Source organism: Acomys minous (genome assembly GCF_964271855.1).
Source record: "Acomys minous genome assembly, chromosome: 3".
Taxonomy (NCBI): Eukaryota; Metazoa; Chordata; class Mammalia; order Rodentia; family Muridae; genus Acomys; species Acomys minous.
In genome coordinates, this window is record NC_140485.1 from 27,437,141 (window position 1) to 27,449,439 (window position 12,299).

Sequence of the window (12,299 nt, forward strand, 5' to 3'; positions counted from 1 at the left end):
CTGTGTAGCCCTGGCTGCCCTGGACTCACTTTTTAGACCAGGCTGGCCTCGAATCCAGCCCTTTTAATATCTTATTTTTATTATCAAGTATATATGTGCACTGGAGTCTAGTGCCTGTGGAGCCCAGAAGATGGTGTTAGAGTCCCTGGAACTAAAATTATAAGTAGCTATGAGCCGCCCAATATGGGTGCTGGGGACCAGACTCTGGTCCTCTGCAAAAGCAGTAAGTGCTCTTACCTACTGAGCCGTCTTCCTTCCCCAGCCCTTCTCATTTCTTATTGATGACGACTGTCTTAAAAGCTTGACTTGGAAGTGGCACACACCTTTAATCCCAGTACTCAGGAGGCAGAGACAAGGTGGGCCTCTGTGAATTTGATGACAGCCTGCTATATTGTCATTTTCAGGTCAGCCAAGGCTACATACATAATAAGACCTTGTCTAAAAACCAAAAGAAACAAACAAACAAAACCCAAAACCTTATCGCTGGGTACAGTGGCCACACCTGAAATCCTAGCACTCTGGGAGGCAGATGCAGGCAATTGGCTGTGATTTGAGGCCAGCCTGGTCTACAAAGCGAGTCTAGGACAACAGCCAAGGCTACACAGAGAAACCCTGTCTCTAAAAACTAAAACCAAAACCAAAAAAAAAAAAAAAAAAATCAAAACCTTGCATTGGGGCCAGACGGTGGTGGCGCATGCCTTTAATCCCAGCACTTGGGAGGCAGAGGCAGACAGATTGCTGTGAGTTCGAGGGCAGCTTGGTCTATAGAGTGAGTCCAGGACAGCCAGGGCTACACAGAAAAACCCTGTCTTTTGGGGGGGGGGGGGAACCCTTGAGCTGGAATTGCTTTAGCAGCAACAATTGTATTGTCAGTCAGAGCAAAGCAGCCCTCTGTGTTTTTCATCAGAACATTCCACAGAAATTGTGAGGTATCTGGAGTTACGATTCTCCAGCATTTTCCATGCATGAGTTACAGCCCCAAGCAAAGTACAAGTACCCTTTAATTTCTCTGGACTTGGAAGCTGGGTTCGTCTTGGGCGGTTGTTAGAGCAGTCTTCTCGTCTGAAGGCTGGGAGCTGCCAGGGTGCCCAGGAACTTAGACATGCTCTGAAGTGAGCCAGCGGCAGATCTGCATGCAGACAGTTTCCCTGAAGTAAGCCAAGGTTTGGGAAATCGGCACTGAGGCTATTCTGCTTTTTTTGTTTGTTTGTTTGTTTTTTGAGACAGGGTTTCTCTGTGTAGCCTTGGCTGTCCTGTACTCACTTTGTAGACCAGGCTGGCCTTGAACTCACGAAGATCCGCCTGCTTCTGCCTCCCAAGTGCTGGGATTAAAGGCAGTGTGCCACCATGCTCAGCTTTTTATTCTGCTTTTCTTAACCTCTACTCCTCACAGCTAGCTCCCACTGGAAGCACGTCTCTGCTCAACTCCATGTCCGTAATCCAGAATCCTGTGAAAGTCTGCGATCAGGTATTTGCCCTGATTGAAAACCTTACCCACCAGATTCAGGAGCGGATGCAGGACCCCGGCTCTGTAGGTAGGTGTGAATACTACTGTCTGGCTCTCAAGTCTCAGGTGTGGAAGTACTTCTCAGGCACCCCCAATCCCTCCGGCCCTGCTCCAGTGCTGTCGGAGTCTTTTGTTGGAAGTCAGCTCTGGCTCTTTTTGACACTCTGCCTTCTTCTCAGACCTGCAGCTCTATCACAGTGAGACCCTAGAGCTCATGCTACAGCGCTGGAGCAAACTAGAGCGCGACTTCCGTCAAAAGAGCGGGCGCTATGACATCAGCAAGATCCCGGATATCTACGACTGTGTCAAGTATGACATCCAGCACAATGGGAGTCTGGGACTTCAAGGCACAGCTGAGCTGCTCCGTCTCTCAAAAGCTCTGGCCGATGTGGTCATTCCCCAGGTGTGTCTCATAGAGGGGATCCAGGAGGGTGGGAGCGCTGGGCGGGACGGAGAGAAAGGGGGCTGAGTGAGTCCTATAGTCCCTAGGACGAGGCTGGCTCTGGGGGAGCAGATGGGAAAGACGCTCTAGACCCAAGACAAAACTTCTCACTCCTGCCCTGTGCCCCTTAGGAGTATGGGATCAGTCGAGAGGAGAAGATGGAAATTGCTGTGGGCTTCTGTCTTCCACTCCTGCGGAAAATCCTACTTGACCTGCAGAGAACCCACGAGGACGAGTCTGTCAACAAGCTGCATCCTCTGTGAGGGAGGGCTGGGAGGGGGCTGCAGGGAGGGAGGGCGTGCTGGGAGCCCTGGGGGAATCAAGGCTGAGACAGGTGGGGAGGCACGAACAGAAAGGATGTGGGATGTAACAGGGAGAAGTGTTTGGGTGAGAGGGAGGAGTTTTCAGAAGGCTGGGGAAGAGTTACCTGACCCTGTCTGGTTTAACTTTTATGTCAGGTACTCACGTGGGGTGCTTTCCCCAGGCCGCCATGTGCGAACACGGCTGTATTTCACCAGTGAGAGTCACGTTCACTCCCTGCTTAGTGTCTTCCGCTATGGGGGACTCCTCGATGTAAGCATCCTCCTTCTTTCTTGGAACTATGAGCATTTTTTCGGCAGCAGCCATCAGCTGTCTTTTCTGTACTCCCTTTTCCTGTGAACTTGTGCATTCCCCTTGGTTCTCTGCGCGCTCCTCTGGCCTGCCCTGGGGCGCTGGGTCACCTTTGTCTGTGTTTGGCAGGAGGCTCAGGACGCACAGTGGCAGCGAGCCTTGGCTTATCTTAGTGCCATCTCCGAGCTTAACTACATGACCCAGATTGTCATCATGCTCTATGAGGACAACACACGGGTGAGGAGTGAGCAGGGTGGGTGGGAAAGGGCCCTGCTTCCTACTTCCACGAACAAGCAATGTGTGTGCGCGCGCATGTGTGTACTTGCATGCAGGTGTGTGCAGGCATGCACGTGCCACTATACATATATAGAGAAACTTGCAGGAGTTGGTTCTCTTCTTCACTGTGTGTTTCCTTGGGATCAAACTCAAATCATTAGGGTTAGTGGCCAACACCTTTACCTGCTGAGCCATCCCACAAATGGTTTTGGCACATAAAGGCTTTCTTAGTCTTAGATATTTATAGACTGTGGGCCGTAGTTTTTCTTCTACTGCCATACTTGTTGCTCTCTTTGCACTGTACTCAGTAAGTTTTGTTTTTCACATAAAAAAAAAAAAAGAATTTATTTTGGGTGGTGGTGGCACATGCTTTTAATCCCAGTGCCTAGGAGGCAGAGGCAGGTAGATCTCTTGAGTTCGAGGCTAGCCTGGTGTACAGAGTGAGTCTAGGACAGCCAGTGATACACAGAGAAATCCTGTCTTGAAAAAAAAAAAAACAACATAAAAAGAATGTATAAAACCCAGCTAGATGCAGTGTGTAGATACAGCACGCACAGGGCATCTAGAAGGGTCTTGCTGGAACAGAACCTGTGGTCTGGGATGACGCTGAACAAGAAAGGTTACCTGGAACACAACTGTGGGATTTGGAAGAGTGAGGAAATGTTTTATGAGTCTTGTTTCTGCTAGCATCTCTAACATACACGTGTGTGTACGCACACATGTCGTCTGCATCAGTCTTAGCAAAGACATCTTTAAAGTCCCACTGTGTGTACCATAGCCAATCTGTCATGGGGGCAGATGGAAGGGAAGGATTGTAGACCTGGAGGTGAGACATGAGCCGATCAGTCCAAGACTGAGGGCAAGACCCTGAAACCTCAGCCCCGGGTTTCCTAGGAGGTTGTATCTTCTTGCCTTCCTCTCTGTTGCTCCCACCTCCTGCTCTGTCACCGCATCCAAATTCTCCCAGTTACCCTTCATCTGGTGATGCCCTGTAGGACCCGTTGTCAGAGGAGCGGTTCCACGTGGAGCTACATTTCAGCCCTGGAGTGAAAGGTGTTGAAGAAGGCAGTGCCCCCGCTGGCTGTGGGTTCCGTCCAGCCTCTTCTGAGGTGGGTCAGAGGGCTGGACTTTGGGATCGTAGGCTTTAGGGACCAGGTGGTGGGAAACTGGAAAGCAATCCTGGGTGGGTTAAAAAGGTTGAGGAGTTTGCTATTAGGAAGATCATTACTATCTCTTTGTCTGTCTATTATTAAACAGAATGAGGAGATGAAAACAGATCAAGGCAGCATAGAGAACCTATGCCCAGGGAAGGCATCAGATGAGCCAGACCGAGCATTGCAGACCTCACCCCAACCTGTCGAGGGCACTGGCCTCCCAAGAAGATCACCCCTCATTCGTAATCGAAAAGCTGGCTCCATGGAGGTAATGGGACGGACAGGATGGTGATGGGACACAAGTACTCATAGGAAAATATCTGTTTCCTCTGAATCTTCCCGAGACCTAGAGCAGAATCTCCTGGCAGTGCTTCTGTGTTTACCTAATATTCCTTCCACAGCTGGTCCCCAGTAGAACTTCTTGTGATGTTACAGAATTGCCAGTGAGTGTTACCTAGGAGAAAAGGATCTTAAGATAAAGTAGAGACAGCATGAACTCTGGGCTGACATCACTGTTTGATTCCCAGAAGCTGCGTGACCTTATCCAGGTAGCTTCTCAAGCCTCACGTGTCTTTCCATCTGTACAACATGAGTAATATTTACCTTATAGCTACACTAAAGTAACTGTAGTAGTAACACTGCAGTTGATATCAGAGGCCAGGCTCTCTGCTTCGGTTTGCAGACAAGAGCAGACTCTGGTACTTTTAATGCCACTAGGGTTACTGATGCTGTCACGTCATTTGTCCCAAATCCTACTTGTGGTTCTCTAACCCAAAGGACAACGCTTGTGTTGATGTGCCGTTGCGGCTCCTTATGCCTCCAGGTTCTGTTTCGTCTTCCTTGGTAACACCGTCTCCTTCTTTGGCTCAGTGTTACTTTCTTTAATTTCTTCAGTGACGTATCTTTGACTTCCACCATGACTTATCCCTGTCTCAGAGACTCTGCCTGATTTGGGCACTGCTGTGCACCCGTGGATCTATTCGCCTGGCTCTGTACAGGTCTCTGTCTTATGGGAATTGGTTTTCTGTTTTAGGGAAGCTTTCATATGCTAATGCAGAGATTTATATTTCAGATTTTGGAGAAGGCCAAGAAGTTAAACCACTATCTCTTATCTGACTTGCCTTTTACTTCCTAGTTATTTTATGGTGGAAGTGATACTGCGAGCATGCCGTTTCTTTAGGACAGGCTGCCTTGGTTTCTCTTTGCGGTGCAGCTATAACAGTATCCAGTATCTATACAGACTGTCACTCATGGGCAATATATCCGATGGACAAGATGATATGGAATTGTCTGTCCCTGGACTGTCCCTTTGTCATCTGATGTCAGCACAGGACATGGTAACAAAGGAGAACTCTGGCATCCTCTCTCAGGCTTGCTGGGATTGTCTTCTTTCTGGAAGCATTTTTGAGGATGATCACTTTTTCCTTTGTGGTATTGGGGATTGAACCCAAATGTCAGGCAAGTGTTCTACCACTCAGCGATGGATTGGCCTTTTTTTTTTTTTGAGAGTGAGTCTTGCTAAATTAGCAAGGCTGGCTTTGAACTCATTCTGTAGCACACACAGGTTTGAACTGGTGATCCTCTTGCTTTATTCTCCTGAGTAGCTGGGATCGCAGGCCTGAGCCCCAGACCTATGTACAATTCTTACTGTAGTCACATCCCTTCCTCTGAGTTATTGCTGCGGTTCAGGTCCTGCTCCTTCAGGACTACCCAAGACGTGTTCCTCAGCCAGCTCCTTGGTCACACGGCCCTCTAATGGTAATACTTTCTCTCCATGCTCCTCGTCAGTGGCATCTCACCCTCCTTCTTCTCTTGTCATCTCATATTTTTTTTTAGCTGTTTCAGATGAGAAACCTATAACCTTGATAGCAGTTGCACCCCAGCTGCCCATCCTCTCCAGCTCCCTACCTGGCTCTGCCCCATGGGCACAGGGCTTTGAGAGCTTGGGGCTAAAGGAACCTTGACCGGCTTTCCACCCGGTCTGATTGCAGGTCATGAACATGCAGTGCACGGGGAACCTGGACCTGATCCCCTTGAGGGGACGGCGCCGCAGGAGGTCAGGAGACCTCCCCCGGCTTTCCCCAGCCATCGGCCTACAGCCCCGGGCTGTGTCCACCACTCACCTGGCTTCCTGCACACAGGTGTCTCTTCCTGCCTTGCCTGTCTTTCCTGCCTTTTTGTCTTTGCTTTTTGGGATCTAGGGAAACTGATTCATTGTCTAGGTGGGATGTACATAGGTTGGGGGTTGTGTGATTGGCTCTCATGGGTATTTGGGGGGGGGGGGGAATCAGTTTCATATGTCCAGGAGTAAAATAGTTAGAGGGGAGGGCCTCATGGCTTAAGTAAGAAACCGAGTTTGGCCGCATTGACCCCAGCTATCCCTGGAATAAAGAAAAGGCAGGCCTTACTTTACTTGTGGCTGTGTCACTGTGGTTGGCTTTCTGAGTCCTAGGAAGGAAAGGTAAGCCTGGAGGCCCACTCTGCTGAGGACGACAATAGCTGCATCATGGTTTCTCGGGTTTGGGGTTGGGATGGGAAGGCTTCGAGGACCCGTCTTTTGGTAGTAGAAGTGCCTTCTAACATGCGGACTCCCTGGACGGTCCACCTCTGCAACGTGCACTCTTCCCTTCTTATTCCTCTTCCAGCATAAAAACCCTTTGGCTCATCTAATCTTCTTGACACTGCTTGGCTTTGTAGGGGCAAGAATTCAGAGCCTGGGTTTTATACTTTGAGATGCCAAGGGGATGAAAAGGAGTTCTTTTTCTCCAGGTGCTGTCTGAAACTTCATCCTCAAGACCTGGGGGCTACCGGCTATTTTCCTCTTCTCGGCCACCAGCAGAGATGAAGCAGAGCGGCCTTGGTATGTTTTCCAGCATCCCTCACCTGTTGTTGGAAAGGGTTGTCCTGTCTGTTATCCAGAGGTTCATTGTGGGAAATCTCCTCAGAGGAGCTGAGACCACCCAGGCGGTTGGCACTGTCAGGTGTGGGAAGGGAGAAGAAAGTGGAGGGAGCCGTAGTGAGACGTGAGCATGGATCTCAGATGATTGTTCTCATCCCGGAAGTGTTTGCCTTTTGATTTTCTTCACCAGCCCCCATTTCCCTAGTGAAGGGTGTTTTTCTGGCTTTCCTTTTCATTCCTTATCTGTCCCTCCAGTCTAGCCCAGACTTTAAGGGACCATGGAGGCTCTGACCCTTCAGAGTTACCAATGACAGAGGTATAACTAGAGGTACTTGTGACCCACAGTTGTCATATTTTCATATGAGACCTTGTGCCATGTCTTCCTCTGAAATCTGGTTTTCATGCCCTGCTTTTCTAACCCTTAACTTTTTCCTTTCCTTCCGGAAGCTTGAGGGACACAAATCTGAGACGGACGGGTGTAGAGGCAGAGGCGTCCCTCGGGACTGTGAGGGAATGGCTCTTGACTTTTTTTTTTAACCCTGGAAATTTCGGGGTGGAGCACATCATCCAATCTTTTCTGAGGACACAGACTGAGGGCGCACCAAGCCTCAGAGGGTACAGTATTCTTTGGGAAGGGTAGTCCTTGAGACGGGCTACCTCTGAGCACAATGCCATGTGAACCAGGTGACCAACTGGTGGCCAGAGGTGACTGTGTGGGGCCTGAACTGGTTCTCCCGGCTCATTTAAAAATCTTGTCCTATTCTCTCAACTTAAATCCTCTCATTTTTCTATTACTTTCATCCTTGCTGCTTGATTTCTTGGTCCCAAAATGGTTAACATTTGAGCTAGAGGAGAAATATTTTGGTAACCTTTCAAGGTAATTTTATGGAAGTAGATTGCCTTCTGGAATCCTGAAATAAGTGAGTTGGTTTAGGGCTTGAGGATGAAATGACAGCTGTGTGGGTCTGTGATGTGGACTTCTCGCCTCAGAAGCTCCAGTACACATGATTTTGTCCAGAAGGCCAAGAAGCAGCAAGACCCAGTAAAGAAGAGATTCCACATAGGTTAGGAAGCAGATAGGTGTGCAAGTAGGAGTTGCATCAAGAATAAGGCATAGGAGCCAGGCGTGGTGGTGCACACTTTTAATCCCAGCACTCAGGAGATTGGAGGCAGAGGCAAGTAGATCTCTGTGATTTTCAGGCCAGCCTGGTCTACATAATGAGTTCCAGACCAGCCAAGACTACATAGTGAGACTCTGTCTGAAACAAAACCAAAACCAAACAAAACAAGCAAGAAGAAAGAGAAGGAGGAGGAAGAGGAGGAGAAGAACAAGCATAAAGCATAGGAAGCTGGGTATACGTGGCATGTGCCTGCAGACCAAGGCTAGCTAGCAAGGATAGCGGGACTCCTATCGCAAAAACAAGCAGAATAAGGCAGAGCTAGGGAGACACAGACCTTGCGACAGGTGGTGGTGGTAAGACAGAGACTTCCCCCTCTCAGATATCTGAGGGTTGACATGACTGTACCAGAAAATTATTCAGTAAAGGAAGCAAATGCAGGACAGAGCTTGGTGGGGTTGAGCCAGCTACATGAAGCTTTCCCCGAAAAAAGCAGACATCTTTTGCAATGTGTCACTCTGTCTGGTACGTCATTCTGAAGCCTGACATAGCATGAAAGTCCAAAGAAGTTGCTGCAGAGGGGTCCCAAATTCCAGGGCAGAAGTGACTTTCCACCAAGCTTTCTGATTTTTCTGGTAGCTCTGATGAAATACTGGGACCCTGGTCTTCTTTGTAGGCTTAAGGAAAACTATCCTTTCCTCAAGTGTGAATATGAATATGACCTCCCCAGCCACGCCCAGGCTCTTGGCTGTGTTGGATTTGGAAGCAGAAGGTCAAATCCCAAAATCTGGGTGTCAGTCTTCTTGTTTTGCTTTTGCTTTTGCTTTTGTTTTTTGAGACAGGGTCTCTCCACATAGCCCTGCCTGTCCTGGACTCACTATGTGGACCAGAGACATCCTCCTGCCTCTGCCTCCCGAGCCCTGGGGTTAAAGGCTCACAGTGTCAGGCCTGACTTCCTGCTTGTTCTGCTCTCAAGGCTGTGGAAGGAGGTCTGGGGAGTCCAGCCCCACTCTGGATCTCACCAGGGATGCTAACTGTCCTGATTCACTCTTTTCAGAGGTCCCTCAAGGTTCATTTGCTCCTCAGACTGGCACTTCCTTTTGCTCTCTTTGAACTTATATGTGAGCAGCTGATTCTGATCACAGGGCTTGCAAGACAACTTTTCAGAGCAAGGAAACCAACCAGCCAAACAGCAGTTGTTGTTTCCTGCTTTCTGCCTTAGTAGGGTGTTAGCAAGTAACAGGCATGTCCTACTTTATAAGCAACTGACTTTTCATGTCTTCTGATTTGTGTCCATCTTGATTTCAGAATCTATGTTGTTTCTCTGTGGAAAACAAAACTTCTTTTCTAACCAAATATAGTTAGCCCTTGGAGTAAGGTGCTCCTTAGCTCCTGTGCTGTGACCGAGAGCAAAGGAGACGGACCCCTTTTGGATCTGTCTCTTCACCTATTATATAAAATGAGGAAGTTAAACTAGATGGTCTCTGAGTCCTTTTTGGCTTTAAAAGAACCAGGCCTATACTCATAGGTGAAAAAAGCCCTGAAGGACGGGATGCCATCTGCAGAACTTGAAATTGTGTGCCAGGTACCCAAACCTCAGTCTCTAGTTTCAGTGAAAGTTTTTCCCTTCTAAACCCACAGGGGGCTAGATTTCTAGGTTCTCAGATTCTCTAGCCACAGTAAAGGGCACTTGCTGAGGGCGGGGCAGGCATGGGCGGGCACGGGCCAGCGAGGTCGTTCAGCTGTAAAGGCACTCAGCGCTGCCAAGCTTAGTGACTAGAGTCTGATCCCTGGGACCTTGATGGTGGAGGGAGAGGACTGAGTATGGCAAGTTGACCTCTGACCTCCACGTGCATGCCATGGCACGCATCCTCCCCATGCTCCCACACAAAGTTTTTAAAAGTTTAGGGAGACCTATACTTTCAGTAGAGAGCCACCGGGAAAGCACAGTCTACCTCAGTAGCTTTGAACACCTAATAAGACTAACCGTTTTTGTAGTGGCCTTTTGTCTCTGCTGTGTAGATCTCCCTGAGAGTTGCTACTTTGCTTGCCTGGTGTGGCTCCGGACAGTAGCGAGCACTCTGTGGTTACCTGCGGTAGCTGCACTGTGGTGGTGCTGAGTGGCTGCGTGTGTCTTCATGTTGTACTATGGAGGTGGGTGTTCGGAATGCAGCTTTGCCTGGCTACTAATATGCTCCTGGCCTTGCAGGCTCCCAGTGCACAGGGCTGTTCAGCACCACGGTGCTGGGTGGCTCCTCCAGCGCCCCGAATCTTCAGGACTACGCCCGCAGCCATGGCAAAAAGCTCCCACCTGCCAGTCTAAAGCACCGAGATGGTATGTGGGTGGGTTTTGGGGGGCAACTCTCTCTCTCTCTCTCTTTCTATAAAACACTTGTCTCCCAGCAAGCATACAGCTCCAGAACATGCTTAAGACGTACTAGCGGCGGCCTCATCCCAAGCTTTCCTCATAGAGAGTAAACGGGAGGAGGAGCCAGGACCCCTCCCACCCCTCCATTGCACTCCCTTTCACCATACAAATACTACTTATTTATGCTTCTCCCCTCATGACCTCCCACACACAGCCTGGCTGCATCGATTTGTTCTTTTTCCTGGATTCTGGCCTGTAGGGTGAGGACCAAGAGGATGACCCATGGTCAGGAGGAATGCAGGGGAATCTTGGTTAAATTCCAGGGAGTCAGGCTTAGGGATGCGGAGATTGCTCAGCTACGGTGGAAAGATGACATGGAAAGATACTTGGGGAAGGGAGGGAAGTTTCTACACAGATTTTATTTCCAAATGGCTAGGGAAAGTACACGATGGTGAGATTAGGGCTGCTTCGTGGGACCATGCTGTGGTAGCCGTGACACCAGCTCCTGAGAGGTTACAGCAGAGGAAATAAATGCAGTGTTGCTGTCAGGATCCAAGGGTCGGGGATGGGACCAGATTACACGACAAGGTGGAGAACCGAGAACACAGTGGGCAGGTCCCAGAGTTGAGGGCGGGCACAGGGGTGGGTATAATCCCCGTGATGTCTTTTCTCCCCAGAGCTCTTGTTTGTCCCGGCCGTAAAACGATTTTCTGTGTCGTTTGCAAAGCATCCGACTAACGGTACGTTTGCTTCTGACTCAGCATCATTCCTCCTCCTCATGCCACCTCCAGACACTTAACCCTGAGTTCTGACACTGACTTTGCCTCTCCTTCCACTATATTGGCACCCTGCTTTCTCTGAATGAGCCCGTCACTAAGTGTCCCTCCTGGGACATTTCCCTTGTGACAGCCTTAGCCATGGCTGTAGCCTGGATGGCAACTCAGGGTCTGATTTCCATAATCACCGTCATCACCATTACATCACTTTTGTCAGCATCACCACCGAAACATCAGTTCCGGCTCTCCCTTTCCTATCACATACCCGCAGGCTGTGTGCAGGCATACTAGGCTCCCCTTCTCAGAGGAGAGTAGATGTTACCCAGACGGGGCTCAGTTCTTCTCTCCCTGCTATCTCAGTTTACATCATTGTAATCTTGCTAGTTTATTCTCCAGCCCTTTTGGTGGGCGGATGATGAGTGTGTTCTTGTTTTGGAGCAACTCTGTGGTGACTTGGTCAGGGCTATGGCGTTGGGTGTGTAACTTCTCATCTCCATAGTCCCGCCTCCTGCCATGTTGTATGCTTTGTGTGGCTCTCACGGTCCTGACATCTGCTTTATGTTTTACTAACCTAGTGCCTGAGCCTAGAAAACAGGAGCCCAGATTGTTTTGGGATAAAAGAAACAACAACAATAACTAAAACATAAACAAAAAAGGAAAGGAGAAAGGACTGTACCTTGAGGTTTCTTTATTTCATCTCTTTCTTTTTCCTTGTTTCTTTCTGGTTGAGCAGTTGGTGCTAGAAGTTGAACTCAGGCATTTGTGTACACTAGCCACATGCTGTGCCAGTGAGCTGGGCCCCAGCCTCTACACCTGGAGTTTTCAGTTTCCATGAGACCAGTTATGCCTGTGGCAATGCTATATCAGAGAAGCTGGAAATGAACAGCGAGATGGGAATCCTGGGAAAATTTAGGAATGAGCGCTATTTTAAGAGTGTAGAAGTAGGTCTGTGTACATTGCACCATGAAGCGTTATGGTCTCTCTGGGGCACGGCAAGAGAACTGAAGACCCACGCCCTATTGAACTTTTATATCCTTGGTTTCTTCTCTGTGTTGTATCTTGACCCCAGGTAAATCCAGTTTTGTTAGATATGGTTTTCTTCTGGTCGAAAGCTGAGACACTCAGAGGAAGGAAAAATTATTCTGAT

At 49.0% G+C, this 12,299-nt stretch overlaps 1 protein-coding gene across 19 annotated transcripts in view; it reads left to right on the forward strand.

The window, feature by feature from the left end:
• PPIP5K1 (diphosphoinositol pentakisphosphate kinase 1) overlaps positions 1 to 12,299 on the forward strand; it is a 46,058-nt gene that overhangs the window by 15,342 nt on the left and 18,417 nt on the right. For 9 of the 19 annotated variants that reach the window (XM_084774276.1, XM_084774278.1, XM_084774293.1 and 6 more), the window contains 11 exons: positions 1,394 to 1,535; positions 1,687 to 1,910; positions 2,081 to 2,208; positions 2,408 to 2,522; positions 2,691 to 2,798; positions 3,833 to 3,946; positions 4,095 to 4,259; positions 5,983 to 6,132; positions 6,761 to 6,851; positions 10,218 to 10,343; positions 11,054 to 11,116. In XM_084774276.1, coding sequence (XP_084630402.1) covers positions 1,394 to 1,535; positions 1,687 to 1,910; positions 2,081 to 2,208; positions 2,408 to 2,522; positions 2,691 to 2,798; positions 3,833 to 3,946; positions 4,095 to 4,259; positions 5,983 to 6,132; positions 6,761 to 6,851; positions 10,218 to 10,343; positions 11,054 to 11,116 — 1,426 coding nt within the window. The remainder of the gene's footprint in view (positions 1 to 1,393; positions 1,536 to 1,686; positions 1,911 to 2,080; positions 2,209 to 2,407; positions 2,523 to 2,690; positions 2,799 to 3,832; positions 3,947 to 4,094; positions 4,260 to 5,982; positions 6,133 to 6,760; positions 6,852 to 10,217; positions 10,344 to 11,053; positions 11,117 to 12,299) is intronic. The other 10 variants (XM_084774295.1, XM_084774279.1, XM_084774277.1 and 7 more) reach the window with 7 other exon arrangements.